This window comes from Pseudopipra pipra, chromosome 4 (assembly GCF_036250125.1).
Source record: "Pseudopipra pipra isolate bDixPip1 chromosome 4, bDixPip1.hap1, whole genome shotgun sequence".
NCBI lineage: Eukaryota > Metazoa > Chordata > Aves > Passeriformes > Pipridae > Pseudopipra > Pseudopipra pipra.
The window spans coordinates 26,504,612-26,527,136 of record NC_087552.1 but is presented as its reverse complement, the minus strand read 5'-3'; the positions used below and the strand labels follow the sequence as shown (position 1 = coordinate 26,527,136).

Sequence of the window (22,525 nt, the reverse complement as noted above, 5' to 3'; positions counted from 1 at the left end):
ACATGATGGCATCAATCTATGCATCTAAACAGTACCTGCACAGAAACTTGTTTATACTTTATAAATTAAAAATGAAGTGCTTCACAGTCCATTTCCTATTACAGATGAGAGAGCTTTAGGTAAGACCATGTTCACAACACAAAGCAATGGAGAACTCTGTGCTCAGACTTTGTGCATCTTGCAGGGACTCCTGGCCACTGCAACGTATTTCACTTTCAAGCTTGTATAGGGAAATAAATATATATTGGACTCCTACTACAATAACCTTGCACCCAACTGCTAGCTTTGCAAGTGTAAAAGTACTGTGTGCGTGCTCAGTAAGTGATTTTCAAAGGTTCTGACGTTCCATAAATGAAATCCAGATTCCTCTGAACTAAGCAGAGGCGGAAGGCTAGGCCTGTGGCATGTTTCCTTTTAACCTTGCCCATTTCAGCAGCAGGCCAGCTCAAAGAAAGCATGTAATAATAGATTTTATTATAATAGAAAAAAACCCTAGGTTTTCCCTTTTTTAACTATTCCATATGAAAAGCAGATTATTTGCCCTCTTGATAAACTTAAAATATCAGTAACTTCAGAGACCTTCTATTACCTGAAAGGAGCCTACAAGAAAAATGGAAAGGGACTTTTTATAAGCCCATGTAGTGACAGGACAAGGGGGAAGGGGGAATGGCTTCAAACTGAAAGAGAGAAGGTTTAGATTAGGAAGATGTTAGGAAGATATTAGGAAGATATTAGGAAGAAATTCTTTACTGTGGGGGTGATGAGGCACTGGAATTGAGAAGCTGTGGATGCTCCATCCCTGGAAGTGTTCAAGGCCAGGTTGGACGGAGCTCTAAGCAACCTGGTCTGGTGAAAGATGCCCCTGTCCATGACGGGGGGGTGGAACTAGATGGTCTTTAAGGTCCCTTTCACCCAGGCCATTCTATGATTCTATGAAAAATTTCATCCCTACATGTCAAATGGAGAGGATTAGCCCAATAACCTTGCATTTGATGAACTCAGTGAAGAAAGATGCCAACTCCTCTAGTGGAACATGAACTACTATTTTGCAGCTTCTGCAGAAGTGGGCAATGGGCCTGCAAAATAGCATGGAGATAAATCTATTGTCATAAATACAGCAAGCAGTGGCACAAATCAGAGAAGACCACAGCTTTTTTTTTTCCCCAGAGCCTTCTTGTAATGGAAAATCTACATACTAGAATGCAGATTCCTTAAAGATCCAGAACAGCAACTAACATATTTCAATGTAGTACATGGGGGAACAGTGACTGAGGCCATCATGAAAATCTCCTGCTCCAGTGTAAAATAATTCTTTGTCCTTTCTGCACATGCTGAATATACAATCCTGACTCTTTCCTGATCTACCAAAGTAGTAGAGGAAAGAAATAATGGGAAGAAGTAGTTATATGCTGTTTAAATCTGATTGAAGAGACTAAGCCTTTCTGCTGCAAATTAATAATTCCCAGTAACATTTAAAATACTGTATAAAATAATGAGGGTAACATGGAGTTACCCTGCAGAAATCTTTCAAGATAATTCAAATTGAAACAGCTAAAATTCAAAGCTAATATTGACCACCTTTAACGGTGAATACACAAGATAATTGGCTTCAGATTTAAGTGATGATACAACAAAAGTTGTTGTCTCATTTTCTCTGTCGATGAAATGCAAATAGTGGTATCTGCCCCTTTTCAGGAATTTTTGAAAGATCCACAAATAAGGAGCACTACTCCAAGAACTATCACCCTTATCGACAGAGGAAATTAATTCGAAATTACCCTCAAGGATCAATGAAAAGGGAATTCAAAGGAATCAGATCATATGTAGAGGTATTAAGCTCTAAAACCAGCACAACATGAATACAGATGAGAATCTAATTTAAGTATCAGCAGCATTCAATATAAGAATTCACCTGCCATTGGCAACCCATGCAAATAGCCCGGCCATAAGCAGTGCAGACACAAACTGGCTTGGGTGACATAAAACCATGTGCCAAGAAGAAACAAACAAACTAGGGAGCAGCATGGTAGGGTCCTCACACTGCCGTGGGTCTCAGGTAGGGATAGCAACCCTACTACCATCACCATTTTGCATCCACGCTTTACACAGAATCACAGAATCGGTGTTTGGAAGTGGGTCATCTGCTCCAACCTCCCTGCACATTGCACAGAATTACATCCAGATAGTTCTTGAATATCTTCAGTGAGAAAGACTCCACAACCTCTCTGGGCAGCCTGTTCCAGTGCTCGGTCACCCAAACAGTAAAGTTCTTCCCCATATTCAGGTAGAACTTCCTGTGAAACAGTTTCTGCCCGTTGCCTCATGTCCTATTGCTTGGCACCACGGAGAAGAGCCTGGCTCCATCTTCTTGGCAACCCCTTCCATGTGGCAGTGCTGGTGCCTGAGAACACCTCATCCTGGGCACAGCTGGGGTACGACCCTGCCCAGGCTTTCCTGGCTCCCGCTGGGGGTCACCTGCAACCTCAAGTAGGGGTTGGGGTTTTTTTATTATTATTTTCAACTCGATGGAGCTCTCCGTTGAGGCCGGGCACCCCACAACCTCCCTCTCCGCCTGAGGTGCTCCCCCTGTCCCCGGCGGCCCCGCGGCCTCCGTGCCGGCGGGGGCAGGCGGGGCAGGGGCCGGCGCAGCGACGGCGGCCGCAGGAAGGGGAGGGCGGCCGCCGCCATCATGCGGGCGCCGCGGGGGCTGTCGCGGCTGCTGCTGGCGGCGCGGGGGTGGGGGCGCCTGGGCGCCATGGCCCGCTACAGCACGGAGCAGCGAGGCCGGCCCAACTCGCCCGATTACCGCCTCTACTTTAGTAAGTAGCAGCCCCTGGGCTCTGTAAACCCCTTCCTTCCCCGTCCCGCGGGGCGCACGGAGGGAGAGAGACGGCGGCGGGTCCCCGCTCCCGCGGAGGCTCATCGGGCTCGGTGAGCCTCCCCCCTTGCTGCAGGGAGGGAGCAGTGTTTTCTAGAGTGTGGGGGCGGATCCTGTGGAGATCCCGGCTTTTGGAGGGGATGCTGGGCCTGCTCAGCCCCGGCTCTGCCGTGCCCTTCCCCAGCCCCGGAGGACGAAGGGCGCCGGGGGTGAAGCGCCGCCGTGTTGTGGGAGCCTGGGCGCGGGGGGCTGTGGTACCCCGGGGACAGCCACGGGAGCCTCTGCGGTGTGACAGCCTAGCCTGTCCCTTGTGACCAGGGCACCCCCCCCCCCTCCATACACGTCACTGAGATGGGAGGCTGGCATCCAAAACGTGGGGCTCCGGCCTCGAGGGGGGGCCAGCCAGGGGCACGGCGAAGACACGGGCAGTGCTCCAGGAGGCTTCTCAAGGCCCGCTGAGAGCTGAGGGTGTGCCGTGTTCAGTATTACCCATTTTCGTAACAATGTTGTCTGCTTGTGTGCCAGTTCTCTGGCAGTGGTTTTTGAAACAGTGTTGTCTATCTGGGTGCCAAATCTCTAGCGGTGGTTTTGTACGTTTTTGGTCCATTGACCTATAAGCAGTCAATTCTGACGTCCGCTGGTGTGGGAGAAGCGGAGGCGTCGCGTACCCGGTTGGCAGCGTCCTGCCAGAGCTGCCTCGTGCTCGGTCCCTGGGGCTGCCAGCGCACGAGCTCATCTAGGAAAGTCATTTTCTTTCATGGGAATTAACAGCCTAGCACTAAACTTTGTTTTGTTTGGGGGAAGCATCTGGGAGGCTTCCCGGAGTTGCAGATCAACTCCATTCACTTCTCTTTGCTGAAGTGGTCAAAGTTAAGTCCAAAGCTAAGTGACGTTACTTTTCTACTTTTTCCTTTACTGTGAATAGAGGTGCTAGCAGAGGAGAAATTCCTTGAGGTTTGGGTTAGTGTTTGCACTGTTTTGACGTGGTACTTGGGCTTTTAGTATGTCGAAAAAAATTCAGTGAAGTAGTTTGAAAAACTTAAGCATCCTCTCCAATGAATTTTGTTTCTTTCTCGAGTGGGAGCAAGGCTGAAGTGCGGATTGGGCCCCCTTTAAGTTAATGTCAATTTCTGTGGTATTTCATATCTAGGGCCTAAGCAATTGTCCTGTCCCTCACTCTTTTGATCAAACTTTGGCCTGCTGTGTTGGAGGATTTTCTCTTTGTGGTCCTGAAACCCAGTTTATTAGAAATACAGTGAAATCACACTGTTCTAGAGACATTGCTAGAAACCCAGATTAATTCATTTATTGCTGATGGACATGAAGTTCCTTTGTTTGTTTGTTTTTTTTTTCTCTGTTAATGGTTGTGTATGGCCAGTGAGAAGAAAAGAGAATGAAAGGATCTTTTTATCTTTACATAGCTTGTGTTGCCAGGTAGTCAGAAGAGGAGCATAGTGTTGAATACTAAAGCGATAAAATTGATTCTAATGAATCTTTATGAAAACAATCGAATTCCTTGTCCTACATGTAGGTTAATTTTTAGTACTTGAAATTAAACTTCGGAAAAAGTTTAACTGATGCATAATCGTAGAATATATACATTTCTGTACTGCATGATGTTTAGCAACACCAACATTGTATGGCACATCTTTAGGTTTGTGATGCTGCTTCTTTGTTCTGTCTTTCAGAGAATGCAGATGGTAAATATATTTCCCCATTTCATGACATTCCACTGTTGGCTGCATCTAAAGAGGTATGTATTTATGCCTTGAAACACAATTAATTTGAAAAGCAAAGATTTTTGGATAATCAGTGGAGAGATGTATTGTGCCAGAAAGGACCAGTCTAACTCAGGCTGATTCCTTATGTAATAAAGGCGCAATAACTCCACCAAATTTTCTCTGGTGAGTTCAGTAACTTACAATGAAACATAATGACTGCTGTGTAGGCAAGCCTAGGTGTCTCTCTAACTCCTCAAGTGATTGAGGGCAGGAGGAACCCTCACTGTACCTTGTGTTTATTCTCTGTGTTTAGGTCTGTGTTTATGTGTGCTTGAATTAATTTTCTGTTGCTACTCTTTTTAAATTGGTGGTTTCCTACATCTACAATTAAAAGTGTACATTTCTTTGTAGTATATGTACGGCACGTGCTTGCGCAACTTACGGCGTACGTCTTTAATTCCCAGAAGGAGCATTATAATTGTAAGGCAACACTAATGCCCAAGAGAGAAGTGGTAATCACACCTTTGGAGAATGGCAGTGTGTGAGGTGCAGCTGAGCACTTTCACGTCTTGTTAGCCACCCTCCCTGGGGCTTCGTTATAGCAATAATGAAACGCCTGTTTTGTCTGTCACTGGTGGGAGAACTGCCAGTCTTCAGTTTAGGTTTAAGTTTGCTTATCGTGGTGTGCTTGTTACACAAACAGGTTGGGAGGGTTTTAGCTGTTTTCTTGATCTGTTGCCGAGTCTCTATGGATGATATGAATGGTGTGAAAGGTCAGTAGTTTTAAGGTGTTCAGATGGAGACTTCTGAACTGATGAGCCAATCTTGTGAATTATTAAAATCGAGAGATTTAAAATATGAATGAAACCTTTTTTGATCAGGAGACCTGAGTGCTAGTCAATGGAAGAGATAAGTCATTCAGAGTGTCATTATAAGATGCCCTGTTCAGTGGGTGTTAGTGCTGGAAAATCAATGGGCATTTCCATCACACATTCTCTGTTGACCTTGCTGTTCGTGTATGTAGAGTTTAGAGTTTGTAGGAGTGGGCTATAGTCTGTAATTTTTCAGTAGATTAAATTAGAGTACAGCAGTGTCTGATCAATGTGGAGAGACTTTCATTTTGGTATGTGAGCAGGAAAATAGCATTTCATGTCACAGAGAGCCTGGGCAGGGCAGGGTGGGGGGTGGCAAGAAGGGGAGTCATTGTGAAGGTCTCCCTTAATTTTGCCTTCTTTGTCAGAGGAGGACTTAAAGAGTTGTATGTTACAGGCTTTCCACCCCATGGTCTAAGCTTTGTGGACTTTATGATGGATAACTCCAGCCTTATTTTCCATACTTGTTTTGTTTATTTGAGATTTTTTTTTTCTTCTTTGACTGTACAAAAGGATGACTGTGTTTTTAATCAGTTGAGGACAGGCCTAAATTGCTGCTTAAATTCCTTAGTAGTTGGGAGATGGTGGATGTATCCACGTACATTTTTTTATCTTCTTCTGTTAACATCTTGAAGGTTAAAATGTCACAATGAAACAGAACTGAGTACTTACTTTTAAAAGTTATAGTTTAGGCCTTTATGCTCAAAAAGGAGTGTTTCAATTGCATTGCAAACTACTGTTGTCTATAGTTATGTGAATACGGTATTCCTCTCTGATGTTCTTGATACACTTTTTTACTTCACTCTTTCCCTATAGGATAAAGAAATTCCTGCAAAGAGGGCAAAGACTACTGGATCTGAGGTACTGCTAAGTTTTGGTTTGGGTTTTTTTTTAACTATGTCATCTATTTCCTTTCTAACATCAATTCACTATTCTGCAAAGTGAACTTGCTCTCAGTGAATAAAGTTGACATGTCTTCAAATGCAAGTCTTTTAGGAGGAAAAGGCTTAAAGGGATTTAATATTCTCCTCTTTGAATGGACCGGAAACGTCAGAATTCTTTTATTCATCAAGATGTTCTCAAAGGCAAACACTTATACCACTCTTTCAAAGGTTTGTTGTGACTAGTACAGTGTAGATGTGTAGATCTTTTTTACTATTGCATTCAGAAACATTTGCGGTTAAACCTCCATTAATGAAATATTCATTATGCTCTGTGGATAATCTTTGTTATATATACAGAACTTCAGAAGTCCTAAGTATGTTAGGACAGAAATTATACTAAGTATCTGCCTCTCAAAACTGAGGATATGTTGTTTTCTATACTCATCTGGGAAGCCCAAAGGGAGAAAAATCACATCTGCTAATAGTTCAGCATTATCCAGCACTGAATTTAAGCCTAACAGAAGCCCAAAAAACATGGAAGATCTGCTCAAGCTTTTTCTGTGAAACAAAATTTGTTTATGCAAGTGTCTTTTCCAAAATGTAACACTTTTTGCTCTGCTTTGGCTGGCACAGGCTCATCTAAAAGTTAGTAGAAGAATGTGAAAGAAAAAAAAATGAACCAAACTATGTTTTAAGGCCATGATGTATGTATGTGTGTGGGTAGGTGTGTGTCCCAAGCTTTATCTCCTCACATCTGTTCGGCCAGTCATATTGCAAAACTGTAACTACCCATGCGATGTGAAAGAACTGCTCTAACTGTCTGGGTTCTCATAGTTTTGCAACTAGTGTGTGGTACACTAGTGGTTCTTCTGCTGTGCAACAGTCCCCACACAGTCCTGCCCTGTGTATTTCCTCTCCCTTTGCTCTGTGATTCATTCAAGCTACAATACCTAAGTAATGCGTTTTAGATTTCCTGTAGCTTGATGCCCGCTTAAGTACAGTCTAGTAGGTGTAGAATCATGTCTGAAAGAGGAATTATTCAGGACAAAGAGTATGTGCCAGTTGACTTTTTTGAAAAATCATTGTCTTGCAACATCAGTTGTTATTTACCGCTCTTGCTGCAAGTCAAGTATTCTGTTTCTTACCTGCTTATAAATACTGTGACAATACCTGCCAGGTGCAAATATGTTTTATGCAGCATCTAAAAATGTTCAAAACTGCATTTGTCTGTGCAGTGAGAAGCATGTTAGCTTGTTGAAAACCATGTTTCTTGTAGTCTGGGGAGAGGTGGCTGGAAAATGCCAGTGAGAATGAGCAGCTCTTGCTTTCTGGGACAGTGTAGCATCCAGAGCTGCTTCACATAATTCTTCCCATTAGAGAGCTCTGGACTGTGATTTAATAGAGCTACAGAAAATGAGCAAAGGCAAATGTACATTTCAATCTTAGTGGGTTTCTGATGCAAGTAAGCAAATGCACAGACTACAGGCTTCCCAAACGTTCTTGGTCTTTACTTAGATGGTGAGATGCAAGAGAACAAATTGTTTAGAAAACCCTTTTTCACCATTATCTTTGGGAGTTGGGGAGGAGAGAGAAAACAGAGAAATCTTTGTGTTCAGGAAAGCAGTTTCTTCTACACTGGGCTCTTCAGCAGCTCTCTTTGCCTTGGCCTGGTGAGAAATGCATCCTTGTGTGTGTGTATGCAGGGAAAGCATAGCTTAATCAGAGTATAACAGGAAAATCAGGAATTGATTGTCATGTACTGATTTCAGAAGATCTTTGAAGCACTGTACTCCTTCCTCTTGTCTAGGGATGCAAAGGTTGCTATTGATACCTGATGTTCAGTTGATCCTTGCACTGAATTTGACCAGAATTCAAAGGTGATACTTGTTCTTAACCTGGAAACACACTGACATATTTAAAACTTGTGCTTTTAGGGTGACAGTTATTTGTTACTCTGGACAAGGGCAAACCCTCTTAAGAGTGTGTGTTAAATTACACTGAGCTGCTGTTCATCAGATGGCAGTCTAGCTGTGGAAACTGAAGATAATTCTGCAAGAGTCTCTTCAGTCTGTCTAATCTACTTTAAATTGACCTAGGTGTTCCTGATGCCAGAAAAGAAAGTCTCAAAATAGAGGAGTTTCAGCTTTCAGCAGTCATGGGGTAGGGGAATGCACATCATACAACTCGCTGTTTTGCAGTCTGTTTGTAGTTCTAAGGGAAACGTGCTGTTTCTGTAGGAACTGTTTTCAATAATGCAACCATTTCACATAACATTTTAGATCTTCCCAAATCTCAGTTAAATTTAGCTTTGCAGACACTGCTGACAACTGACTTTTTGCTTTCACAGATGATTTTTGACCATTTGAAGACTAGAGAGAAGTTACTTTGAGGGAGAAACTATGCTGAAAGAAATCATATTCAGCTCCAGTATCAAAATTATTAGCAGTTTGCAGTCTGAACTCCTGCATTGCCTTAAGCATTGCAAGCACTTGGAATCCGTTCCTGCCCAAGTAAATCTCTGTGAAAGGTTTCAAAAGTTTCACATCTCTGTCTGGAAGAGCGGATGTTTCCACTGTGCTTACAGTCAAAACTGTCAGAGCCTGATTGTTGAATATGGTCTTCCATGTCTGGCAGGAAGAAGGTTTGAAGAGGTCATCGTTTTCTTTTCAAGACTAATGTGACATGTTGCTTTCCTGCTGTAGTGAAAGCGTTTCTAATCTGCTTGTCATTGTATATCTTTGGTAAAGTATTCACGTGCCACATCATTCAGAGGACCCAGGTGTTCTTGAATAGAAAGTTTTATTTCAGGTGTATGTCCTGGTAAGGAATCTGTCCAAGCACGTAGAGATTATAGTTCTCTAACTTGCAGACACTCACAAGAGCATCTGAAAAAAGGTAGAAAGAAAGAAACAAGACAGCTTTTGTTTTGTTGCATCCTGTGGGTTGCACAGTGCTGGAATGCCCTTGTGAACTTCAGCTGAGTTGCTTCTGTGAGGCAGAAATTTTGTCATAAATTACCTAGTCAGGTGAGATATAAAGGGTTATCAGAGTGGTCATGCTGTCTGAATAGGTGATCTGATAGAGACTTTATACTTCAAACAGTGTTCAAAACTGATGTCAGAGTTGTCTTATGATAAAGTCAGTATGTTTCTTAAGAAAGGAAAAGCTGTTATCATTTTCTGTGCAGAACAGGTGCACACTTTGTACTGACTTTGTATTCTGCCTTAACTACAGCCTCTGTTACAGTTCTTGCTGATGTTAGACCTTTTTTTAATATATGTAACTTGGGCTATAATGCATCCATAATGGTCAGAGATTTGTATTCCGAATTTTAGATTATCAGTGAATCTTTCACCCTGATGCTTGAACGTGCCCAGCTCTTTTCTGAGGATGTGTCCATTAGCTGCAGCCTTGCTTTGTGTTCTTGTAGAGGGACAAATACTGAGAGTAGAAGTAGTCTTCACTCAGCAGTCCAACTGAAATCTACCCAGAGTAGAGTTGGTTTACTGAGAAAGTTGCATCAGTGATTTGATCAAACTTAACTTCAAGTAAATGGTTCCTTAAACTTGAGAAAGCCAGTGTTTCATTTTTATTCATGTCATGGTTGTACACTGTAGTTCTGCAGATGAATATGTCCCATAACTGGGTGATCAGAGAATATGCCTGACACCAGTGAGATACCTGTGTGTAAAAACCAGTGTAGTGTTTGTGATTCCCTTTTCAGTATAACATGAGAGAAGTACACTATGAAGAGGCTGCAGGCACTTTGCATTTGTGCTGGGCACTGCATTCCTTTTTTTGCTCTGTGGCATGTTAATTTATGTTGGAAAAGTTCCACTGCCTTCTCATTTAGATACAGTCTATTTGGTGTCCAGATGTTGCTGGCATCTGGTTTGTTGTTTTCATTGGCAAATACCTTACAGGAAGTGTTACACTGGGAATGCTTATAACATGGGTACTCATTTTATAAAGAAACCCCACTCCATTTATTTCTGGGTATATTTAATGACAGTCCATATTTGCCTTCTTGTTTTCCTTTTTTTTTCCTTTCTTTCAAACATCATCCTTTGTTCACACTGCTGCTGGACTGCAGCTTATCACTCTCATTCTCGTTAGTCCTCAGGTGGATGCTGCCATGTTCAGTTGATGGTTGATGAGAATCCCTGCAAGATTGCAAATTAGCAGACAGAAAATAAAAGGAAATGATAGCTGCTTTTTCTTCTCTCTTTCTTCTGAGCTCAGAACTTCACTGTGATGAAGAGTGACCAGCTGCCTCTAGTGCTTTCAGATTTTTTTAAGTACTTTTCTATAAAAACTACTAAAATAATTGTCAGCTTTAGCATATCTTTTCTTCTTGTCATGCAAGGTGATGGTGAATCACAATCAGGCCTTAAAAAGTGGTGATGTTTGTCATTTTATGAAATTGTACTGAGTTTCTGTTCGTCTCTTTCCCTCATCACTTTCCTCACTCTACAGAGGTTGCTCCACTTCTGCTTCAAATTAGCTGAACCTTCAAAGTTCAGCATTAAGGGTTGCAACCCTCGAGCAAAATCATGCTTATTCAAAACCCTTTCCTCAAGTGCACAAGCTAAGGAACTTGGAATGACTGGGAAAGGAAATAGTTGAACAACAAAGGGAAAGTTAGGTAAGGAAGAATTGTTTCTGAGACGGGTATAGGGCATTCCAGAAAGGCAGATTGTAAAAATAGTGTCAGAAAGGTCTTTTTATTTTTTTTTCTCTTCTGATATTCAGAGTTCTAATGACAAACTCTGATCAAAATGAACTATCTTCTGTAAGAATCTGTACAGCCAGAACTAGCAGTTATTTTTGGCCATCAGTCTTGGAGTAGAGAATGATGACTAATAGTTTACCTGCGTACAGCAGTCTGTATTTTGCTTGTTTTTCTTGATACTTGCTGTACAAATGTGCCAAAGTAGTTTTGTGTATCTTTTTTATCTTTCTCTGGTTTTCCTATTTCAAAAAATAAAACCCATTTCTGTTGTCTATGTGAGAGAGAGACATTTTTGCTTGTCTCAGCAAAAACTATATCATGATACATTAAAAATGATGTTCAGCTGAAATGGAATGCAGTAAGTTGCCAAGCAGTGTTAAAGACAACACCCTGATAAAGCAAACAGTTACAACCTGTGTGAGTTCCCATGTAATGTTCTTAGTGTGTAGTTCTTAGGAAATAAAGGGTATCATTTAGACATACTGGTTGTTCCTACTGTGTCATTTTCTGCTGATTTGCTTATTCAGTTTTAGGAATTAGGAAATGCACTTTTGACTTCTCTGTGTTGAGCAAATAGATTCCACACCCCCCTGGCCCCCATCACCTCTTCAAGGTATAATAGAACATAAGTACAAATGTCTGTCTCGTGTTCATATTGACTCAAAGTCAAAAAAGCTACGTAATACCCCGGGTTGAAAGTCCCTCTGGGCTCTGTCAGTGCTCTTTCCCTAGCAGATGAGTTCTGGCCCTTTCTCTGAATCTAGGAAACTGTTTCCTCCTATTTTCTTGCATGCTCCAGGAATACTGTCCTGAGGAGAGTGTCAGCCAGCAGAGTTGGCATGAGGCTGCTCCATCTGACCTGTTGTACAGTTGGCTCTCCTGAACTGGAGTCCCTTCTACATCAGGCGCTTGCAGTGGGATTAAATCTGGTCTGCAGCTAGCAATGATCTCAGGCAGGCCAGGTGACTGCTATTGTACTGAGGCAGTTAAATGGTAAACTTTGCAAGCAATAGTTTTTGTTTGATGAGAGATCTTTTTTCTGTCATTTGAAGGTGTGTCAAATGGGCTATTGAAGCAGTCTCACCATTGCTTGAGGGGGTAGAAGTGCTTACTTGGGGGTTTTGTGAGGTGGAATTTTTTGTTTTACTGATTTAAAATAAAGATAAAAATATCAGTTACCAGATGCATTCCCCAGCCAAAACTAACCACTGAATGACATATGCAGATGGTAATCTGTGAAGACAAGTGGTGTCTGACACTTGCATTTCTGTTTTCAGTTGAGGTGGGAACAGTTTTCAGCAAGGGATGGGAGACAGCATTCAAGTGGTTAGAAGGAATAGGTGCTTGATCTGGGAAAATAAGAGCGATGGAAATATTCCTGGGTGATACTTAGGCAAGGAGGGAAACAAGATAGGAAGAGGAGGAAAAAAAACCCTAAAAACCAGAGGAGTCTACTTCTCTCTATCTGTCAAAATATATGTTCTTCTTTCCACACCAGTGGATCTAGTCTCACCACTGTGAAAATTTGATTGCCCTATAAATAAAACTTTTTATTTTTAAATGTAAACACTGTATGAAGTCATTAATCTCTTGTAAATGCTTGTGGCAGCTTAGAATTAGAGAGAGTATTTCAGGGATTTTTTTTGCATACAAATGAATCTGTCAGGCTGTCACATTTAAGACTCTTGACAACTCACATTTGACTGATACCACAAATTATGAGGGCCTGGTCTTTGAGCTGAGTTAAATCCAAGTGGGTTTTTTTTGTTTGTTTGTGAGAGCAACATTGTGTTTATTTCAGTCCAGTTGTTGTCCAGCCCTGAGGGTTGATTTGCTGAAGACCTGGACTAACTGTTGACTAATTAAAGCTCAACACCAAGTTTAGAGGTTGCTGAAGCCGTTGTATTTGACATGGTCAGAAAAGTGTATAGCAGCATATAAAGAAAAATACAGGATTGTGGTAGAGGAGAAGACATCATGTATAATTCCAGGAGTAGTTTGTAAGTTTTCTACCTGTAGCTACCAGTCAGAACAGTTCTTCGACCTGCTTGGCAGTTCCGTAAGAGTTTCTTGTCAGCACTGGCTTTCATGCTGAGCATTTCTGTTTGCCACATGTTTCCCAGATGGATGTGCAGACATTATTGGGCACTCTTCCAACCCTTCTCTTACCTGCTGGTGCATGTATGTTGCTTTGTTCTGTCTCCTTCCTCAGTGTTGACATTTTTGAGCCCTTGTTCTGATTACTTTTGTTTCAACTATTCTTATATACATAAGGTGTACTTTATGTAACTGAAACTTATCTGAAGCACCTTTCTTCTTTGTTTTTTTTTTTAAATCTTTTTTTATTTGGTCATGACCTGCTTGGGAAAAGTGATTCCATCTGATGTGCCACGGATTGCAGTATGGGCACAGTACTTATGGATGGCAAATATAATTTAAATTTGTTGGGAATCTGCTGTTAGGATTGTGCATAGCTTGTGATCTCATGATAGAAATGCTGAGTGACAGTTGGGATTTTCCTTTGCTTTCTTGCTTTCCACATTCCAGATTTGTTTGGGAGGACATGATCATATAACCATTGGAATTACTTTAATCAGACTGTGACATTGACCCTGGTAATGGTATTTGTTTGTTGCAGCTGCAAGATGCAAGGAGCAAAAATACAAATATTTAAGGGTCCACTGGAACCTTAATTGCAATGTTGTTAAAGAGTGAGTGCAAGTCTTCAGTTGGTGTAACTTTATATTTTTTTCCTACAAATTTCTGCAAAAACATACTTTGCCTTTCCTGAACTGTTGCGATTGTTAATACCAATGTAAGTTTTCTTTGGCTATGAAGAGATGTTCCAGGCAATGTGATATTTTTGGGGTTATCTTAGTAATCTAAAATAGGTTGTAGACATTGCTTGATGGTTTAGTCTAGTTACCCAATTCAATTAATACTCCACTCCTTGGTAGTGCTTACCTCTGACAGCTTCAGAAAAAGAAATCTTACGGCGGTTACAGAGAGTTTTTCTCTTTGGAAAATACTGCTTTAACTTCCTCAGTAAGAAAGGTGTAGGCTACTTTTTTTTCTTCTAAAAGCATGCAAGTTTTGGGTTTATTCCTCCCACACCCCCTTCTCAAAACAGCTTTCACTTAGGAAGAAGCCTCACACAAATGTGAGGTATCTGTGTCCGTATCTTTCCTCAGCCATCGCTTTTGGATTAGTATCACCTAGCTTCAACTAGATTTGACTGAGAATCAGAAATGTCAGTGGTTGTTGCATTTGCATGGGTTTTTTAAAAAAATTAATGAATCAAAAGAGGAGGACCTTAAAGAAATAAATCCTTAGGGGGAAAAAACCAGAAGCATTGTCCTTTCCACTGCTTAAGGGAAGCTAACTCTTTTCTATAGAAACATCCAATCTTCTTTGACTAGTAGGCTGAACCACTGCCATGTAGTAAACCATTCCATGGAAATTCTGAACATTTTGTGAAGAGTAATATCGATATGGGTGTAAAAACCATCATATATATTTCCATTACTTTTTGTTGTTTGTATTCTCAAAGGAGTGGGGTGGGGAAGGGATGAACCAAGGAGGTTGAATATCATTGTGCGGAACTAAATGAATTGTACAAGTAAAAGCAGCTGGAACAGAGAAATGTGATGTGTGTTGCTGCTGAATGCAGAGGAGAGAATTTGTGTTACTGTAAAATACTAATTGCCGAGAGGAATTTATTTTCAGTTCTGACACTGTTTTTTGTTTTAGGTCCTATATAATATGATTGTAGAAGTGCCTCGTTGGACTAATGCAAAAATGGAGGTAATTAAGAAAAATACCTTGATTATATAGGTATTTATGGAAGTTATGACAACGAAGTGGCTTTCAATAGTCAGAGTTTAATCACAGTGTGGATTACTCTTTACGCATAAAATCTCTGTTAAAAAATTGATTTGAAGTGGTGCATACAGACACTTTCCTTGCAATTATAAAAAGTGTCTTCTTTTCAACCATCTGACTGGAGAGTGCAGCATACCTGCAGCAGAGTTCGGAAGTACTGATATTCAGGATGTTGTCCAGCATTTTAGTCTTATTTTTTCTTGCTTGTGGAGCATTCCACTCAGAGAATTTAATTAATCATTTCCACTCTATAGGGTGCTAGGCCAAATCCTGACAAATGGAGTTGCAAATAAAAAAGCATTTCCTTGTGACAAAAAAAAAATTACTTGGGGACCTCACTGATTGAAAGTATCTCCTGCAGGGAGATATTTTACAAATAGCTCTTCATCTGTAGTGTTTGTGAAACAGCACATCTCACCAGGATATGTCCTATCTTTCTGAACACTTGTATTAATCTTAGGGATGTTTTCCAGCTGCTTTAAAAGAAGCTTGTGGTTGAGCTGTTAACTATTTTAATTATTGAAAATAATACCAAAGAACCTACCCAGCCTGTTATTTCAGAATTTTGTTTTCTCCTTTCCCTGATTATAGAAAATTATTTGAACTGTGTTTACCTTCACAGTTGTTATTCTGCAACCAGGGTTACCTTAGATATTTACCTTGTATTTTAAACTGATGATTTATTGTGGAAGCTGAGTTTTCTTTCTTAGAATTTTCCTTTGACAATTCTACTTGAACTCTTTGCCTAAAGCTCAGGTTACTCTCCCTCCTCTTCTCTTGGCACATTATGTCAGGGGTAGAAAAGTTTACTGTCCTGGTAGGTTCAGAAATCTGTAGTGTGTAGACTCTTCTGGCTTGATAGAGGAGACTAGATGTAGTTCTCTAACATTTAACTTCTAATATAGCTGAAATTTCCTGCATCAGTCGTTAAGGCAGTTGTCTTGCCATGCCATTGTGTCCTGGCACTCCTTCAGTCCAGACCGTGGTAAGCTGCTTAATACCTGCTAATACTTTGTCTGCATCTCTGCGCTGAGATTCCCTCTCGTGGAATGGAGATTGTAGGAAATTAAATCTTGCCTTAGAGTGAATGTTACCTGCTGTTACATCCCCAGTGACAGATCTTCTGCTCATCACCTTGTTGTGTTTCTGTTGTTCTTCCCTTGATTTTACTGAAGGGGCTTTTCATGAAACTTTTGTCTGCTGCTGGCAGTCACTCTTCTTTGTCCCAGTTTCCATTGCTGAGCTCCACTTCTGTCAGTGTCCCAGGTGGCACATTTAAGGTCTTCAGTGTTAAGTTGTGACCAGAAGCAAGTAGAATCCAGTGTGAAACCAGAAATGTGTGAACCATCATCTCAGCTGTTGGGGAGGGTTTACTTGCAGAATAAGTAAGTGCTATTTATTGACAGGTTGCTGTTGTTCAGAAAGGAGGAATTCCTTGGGGATGGATTTGTAACCAGAGTGAGAGAGGTGATTTAGGTAAATGACGGGGATGTAGAATGAATATGGACTAAGGGCTGTGTGCTTATGCATGGAAGCTGTGCACCGCCTGAGCCAGTGTAACCACTTCAGCTGGTAACCAATGTTTTGCCATTCAGATGAGTGTTCATAAGCAAGAGCCAAGCTAACATGGATTGGATTGTGGTATGTAGTGTCAAAAGGGTGGTTACAGTGAATTAGCTGTGGTAGGTAATTCATATGGCAGTGGGTTTGTAGTTGAGGTTTTGGGGAGGATGATACTGTTCAGCTTCTGTCCTTCTGAGAGTGCTTCTTTGGGATTAAGAATGCCCTCTTCTAATGCCAGCTTAATTTATTCCAAATCTGTGTTAAATTGGCATTTGGTGACTATAGAGAATTCGTGCTTGCTAAAAAGCATTTGTATGCTGAAAGGTGTTGGAAGTAAGGGATGTGTGCAATAGGAGAGCAAGGAACAGAGGGCAAGAAGAACATGAAACATTTCCTCTGTGAGTGTCAAAGTCCCTGTTGTCAGAAGAACTTGTGCCACCATTTGCATGTCTGTTGAACTTGTACTATAAAGTGCAAGAGCTTCTGACTTAAGTTCCTTTCAGTATTTATGTTTGACCATGACAGTTTCCTTATAAATTTATTACTTTCTCTTCTAGATTTCATTTTTTTCTTGCACACTTTACAGCATTATTTAAAACCTTAATAAGCTGCTTTTTGAATATGACCCTTGAGATTCAGACTGAGGCTATTGTACTTTTAATAATTCTCAAACCACAAGCATGTGCCTGCCAGATGAATTTTTCTAACTGGTTCGATATGGAATGAATTGCTTTCCATTTTATCATTCTTCTTCTCTCTCTCTCCCCCTTTCCACCCCCACCCTTTTTCACGATCTGCTTAGATTGCCACTGAGGAGCCGTTGAATCCCATTAAACAAGATATAAAGAAAGGGAAGCTTCGATATGTGGCAAATATCTTTCCTCACAAGGGTTATATATGGAATTATGGTGCCCTCCCACAGGTAACATTTTTGGTATAATGGTGAAAGTTTTCTGTCTTCTGTGTAAATTGCCTTGTAAATCTTGGATACTGCCTGAATGCAAATCAGCTGCAAGAGGGATGCTTCTCTTGGATACATTTGTAAATTAGGATTTTTTTTATGTTGAACTTTATTGTGTCCATAAATTTTGATCAGAATTTGGGTGTGAAAGTAAATCTGAGCTATGTTTTAGGAAGGAGTTAAATGGTCAAGAAATCTCAAATCTTTAGTCTGTCTCTGTGCTGTAGTGACAGACTTAAACTGTCATGGTCTGCCATTCAAGAATACTTTGTCAAGTAGCTCTTTCCTGCTTAAACAAGGCATTTTTTAAAAAACTCATTTAGGATTTTCATGTGCTGCAGCATAAATTTTAATTGGGATTTCTTAATATCTTTAACTAAGAAGAACACAAGGGCTGTTCTTTTTTAGATTAAACCTCAACTGCCTTTCTTAACTTTTCTCTGAACTGTGAGACTTTACTGATCAGGAGGCATTCAAAGCTTCAAGCCTTGAAAAGCCCAACTAATGCATGAAATTTTGAGCATAATGAAATGTTTTAAACTTTTTTCATTTCTATGAATAACCCATTGGACTTAAATTAGTACTGAAGAACATGATGGAGCTTGAAAAGGGTAGATTTTTTTCTTTACATTTAACTGTATAAGCACTGAACGTTGAGCCCTGAAATCGGAGAGGGCTGGAAATAATTGTAATTTTTATTTTTTAATATATTAGAATAGTTGCTATCATAGCAGAAGCTGCTCTACTGTCCAGAGAACAGCTAGTGAGCTTTCCTTTTAACCTAGATGTGAAGAGATGAAATTGGGCAGAAAAGTAACACTGATATAATGTAGTCTTAAATAAAAAGCCCTTTGGAAGAGTTTTGGAAAAATAAACAATTTTGGGGTGGAGTTATGATCATGGACAGCAGGAGCTAACAGCATAGCTCCTTAAAAAAAAAAAGCTTTCTAAAATCTTTTCAGTGAAACTTCATTGGACTTAAAATTGTTAACAGAAAAACTTCTCAACTGTAGAATGAGTTACTTGCCAGTAAGAGTAAGAGCAAGTACTGGTCTAGTAATTAAATTAGTATAACTTGGTTAGGACTCCTTGCTTGTACAGTGCTCAGAGCAGGGGTTTAAACTTACCCTTGGAGAAGCTTCTTTGGTCTTAAGCAGGGAAGGTACACATCTCAAAATATTAAGAAATACTTCATACCCAAATCTGAAAACTTTAAAAAGCTTATTGGATTCTGACAAATCCATGCCTAGGAGGATAGTTAGCTCAAAGCCTCCATATTTTTGAAAGCAATAAGTGTTAGTGTCATGGTATTTGAAGAGTATAATGAAAACGTAATTGTAAGATATCCTAGCTTGATCCCATAACCATTAGTAACTACAAAAATCCGTATTCAGCATCCTCTGATGCCTTAATCACTGCAATTGGGTAAAGTGTATCTGCTGAGTCATGGATGCAGTTAATATTTTTGTTTCTGTGTCCTCAGTAATCCTCATGTTACTTGTCCTGAGTGTAAGTTACTCAAGGTCAGTCCATTGGCTGTTTGTTTGTTTGTTTTTTCTTCTCCCATTGAGCAAGCCTGTTCTCAGAAAGCTGATGTTTTTATTGGTGTTTTTATTAATCTTAGTAATTTAGTGGTAAGACAAGTTATGATTGCAGTTTAGTTGATAACTGATAGTTCTCTTTCCTTTGGCAGACCTGGGAAGATCCAAACCATACAGATACCATTACAGGATGTTGTGGGGATAATGATCCTATTGATGTTTGTGAAATAGGTTCAAAGGTTTGTCTTTATTGAGATTAATTTAATTTATCAAGGTTAACTTAATAATTTGGTAACAACTTGTGGAAGAGAAGGTCAGATGGAAAACAAAAAAATGGTAATAGTATTACGGGTTGATGAAAGTATAAACAGAGGATCTAAGGAGAGAGTAGGTAAGGAAATTGTGGATTTTTAAAAAGAAGGAAAAAAAGAAGGATTTGGTAAAGTGTTTGTAGTTGATAAAAGGGAAAATAAAAAAACACCATCCTGAAGTTCTGTGGCTGGACATTGAGTTTTGTGTGAGGTAGGAGGGAGTTAAGATTTTTGGAGAAGGAAAAGATTTATTTCTTTTCCTCCTATTAGCAGTATTGTAGCTGTGAACAGGTTGTTGAAAGATGAGGAAGTATGACAGCCTTAGCACATTAAAATTACAAGGTCAGACCCACAAAGGAGGTAAGTTTGAGTTTACTCATGGGTGCAAACAGAAGTAGATCCTCTTCTAGAGAAGACAGGAAGCTGTTGCCATGTTGCAGATTTATGAGTCACAAAGTGAATGGATGAAAAAGAGGTGCAGAAAACATCATTAGTAGGTATAAAGAAAAGGTTTAGCTCACTGAAAGAAAAATGTACATATCTAGAGGCAGTGAAGAATGGAGCAATGTTCTGTGGTATCAAAAATGAGGTTATGAAATTAGTGAGTTCGGAAGAGAGATATCTTGGGATATTTTAGGTAAGGGGAAATTTAATTGGTGACCTCAGTGAAGGTGGTAACTGACTATTTGAGGTGAGGAGCCTAAAGATGAATTTCAAGGGATCCAGAAGGAGTTACAAAGAGAGTATCTTCTGGTAGGGAGAAGATTCCTAAGATAAAGGAAAAATAGTTGTGCTGTTATTTCTGGGGAAGGGCTGTGTGTTTATGTGTGTATATTGGAGTCTAGAGGAAGGAATAACAAGAGAGAAATTACGACCATGAGTTGAGGAAAGTAGAGAGTCAAGAGACAGGAATAAGTTAAAAAATGAGTATGAGCTACTTTTGACTTGCAGTTTGGAGTGACGATCAAGAAAGTGTAGAGGAACTAGGGTAAAAAGGAAGGAAATATTTTCTAGCTTCTTGTGTACTTAAATGCTGACTAGAGGATTGAGGGTTGACAAATAGTAATAGTAGGAGAAAGGCTAGAAATGTTAAATACATGTGTGCTCGGTTTGCAGATCTATCTTGCAATAGTGCTATAGCTGCTAGTCAAAAACGTAATAAAACTATTTTTTTTGTAAGGTAAAGGAGAAATTCTTTGTGGTGTTTTCCAAATCTTTGTGATGTGTTCTGTTTCAGGTTCGTTCTTCTGGTGAGATTGTTCAAGTGAAGGTTTTGGGTGTTTTAGCTCTTGTTGATGAAGGAGAGACAGATTGGAAGATAATTGCTATCAGTGTGGATGACCCAGAAGCTCATAAAATCCATGGCAAGTATTTTTGTCTTTCTTAATGCCAGTTAGCTCCACAACTTGCATAGTAGAATGGTACCTGAGTTTTGGCCACCCAGGACAAGAAGAGGCACACAGTGGAAAGGCAAGACTTTTCTTTTATTGTTCTGTGTAAGTCAGGTGCTTCCTTCATGGAGGGTATATGTGCTTTTACAGTAAACTTTTTTGAAATGGTTTACTTGGATTTTCAAGTGGACCTGTCATACAGAAAGTCTTTTGACTTCTGAAACACAACTGCCTTAGAAAGTGACCTCCTAAAATTACAGGCTTATCTCCTGTGTAATAGTGAATATTTACCCACTTGTGTTATACAGCACACTGCTATTTTCCTTGTTGAAAGTGTTTGTGCCTGTTATATTTGGAGGCATTGTGTTGCATTCTGAAAAGGCTGTATATTTCCAGTACTTTGTCACTTGTGTGTTACTTCCAGGATTTGTTGTTTAGTGTGTTTCCCCTTTTAGCATGAAAATTTGCAAAGTAAACTGCTAGTGCAGCTCACCCTAGTATCACCCTAATATCCCCCTAGCTGTGCAGGGGGAAATATCCTGTTCAGACTTATATTCCCTGTTACCATTCTTCTGGTATGCAAATGAAATTCAAATACTGAAATGTGTCTATGTGAATAGCAGATGAGATCTAATTTTGCTTGAAGATGTGTTAAAGCTGCAGGGAAGTAGGTTTTTACAGCACAGGTAAAGCACAGCTTTTCTCTGGATAAATGGAGGTTCTCTTCCTCAAATGCAGTGTTTGGGAATCATGAGAATTAAGTGAGGAGGTTTGTCTAAAAGGGCTTGTTATGAGATCAAACCCCATGTGTATATACATACATATATATATACACACGCAATCAATACCCATCAGGTATGTACAATCAAGCTCTTTGTTGGTTGGGAGCACCAAGGCACAGAGTGGCCTTTCTGTAGGAGTAGGGCTATCCAGTAGTTTTTTAAGCAATTGTGTTCCTCAGCCATTGAGGCTTTATCCTGGTTTCTGAACATAAAGTATGTCACTGGACTGGCCCTTCATTCTCAGTTTTCTTGCAGGTTGCTTTCGCATGGAGAATACTTGACTTTTGGGGAAAGAAGGGGAGAAGAGGAGATGAGGAAAAGGAAACTCTTGGGTTGATGCTGATTTAAATCATTGGGCAGATGAATTACTACATAGTGTTTATGACTCTTTAACTACTTTGATAGAGATTAAGAAGTTCAGCTTAAGGAAATAGTAAGTAATAGTTTGCTGTTAATGTTAGTATCAATTTAAACCACTCTGTGATGTGCAGCAAAATGCATAAGTGTCAGTAGTTAAAACACAAGTAATTGGCCCTTCATTTCTAGACTCTGTTCTGTTTAAAGTCTTACATTTTTTGCTTAACAGTTTCTGAGAGAATGTAGTCAGAAAAATGGATGAAAGAATTTAAAAGGAGTCTACTAAGTCGGGGCAAAACTGTGGCAGTTTATTCCAGTATTGTTTATTGATCTGGATTAACTATCTCTATTTGAAAGTCCTCTGCTGGTTTGTTGGTTGGTTGGTTGGTTTTTGTTTCGTACCAACCCCCTCCCCCCCCGCAGGTAATGATTTACTTCAGTTCTGTTACAGCTTTAGTTTGGGAGTGGGGGAGTGGGAGCTTTAATCTTATTTAAAAGAAAAAAAAGGGAGGAGTATGGGCAAACCATTGCCTTTAGTTGGTTCCTGAGTGCCTACTTTCTTATCAGAGAATATGTGCAAAACTTCGAGAACTGCCCTGAGATACAGAGAAGTGCAGAAATATTTATCCAATTTAATATGATTTCCCTTT

At 40.1% G+C, this 22,525-nt stretch overlaps 1 protein-coding gene across 5 annotated transcripts in view; it reads left to right on the top strand.

The window, feature by feature from the left end:
• The first annotated feature begins 2,650 nt into the window (after positions 1-2,650).
• PPA2 (inorganic pyrophosphatase 2) overlaps positions 2,651-22,525 on the top strand; it is a 35,067-nt gene continuing 15,192 nt past the window's right edge. For 4 of the 5 annotated variants that reach the window (XR_010430061.1, XM_064652038.1, XM_064652034.1 and 1 more), the window contains exons 1-7: positions 2,651-2,819; positions 4,567-4,631; positions 6,288-6,332; positions 14,838-14,891; positions 17,335-17,454; positions 19,187-19,273; positions 20,583-20,709. Coding sequence is in view for 4 of the 5 variants with exons in the window: in XM_064652038.1 (XP_064508108.1) it covers positions 2,690-2,819; positions 4,567-4,631; positions 6,288-6,332; positions 14,838-14,891; positions 17,335-17,454; positions 19,187-19,273; positions 20,583-20,709 (628 nt within the window). In the remaining variant the exon portion in view is untranslated. The remainder of the gene's footprint in view (positions 2,820-4,566; positions 4,632-6,287; positions 6,333-14,837; positions 14,892-17,334; positions 17,455-19,186; positions 19,274-20,582; positions 20,710-22,525) is intronic. The other variant, XM_064652037.1, reaches the window with a different exon arrangement.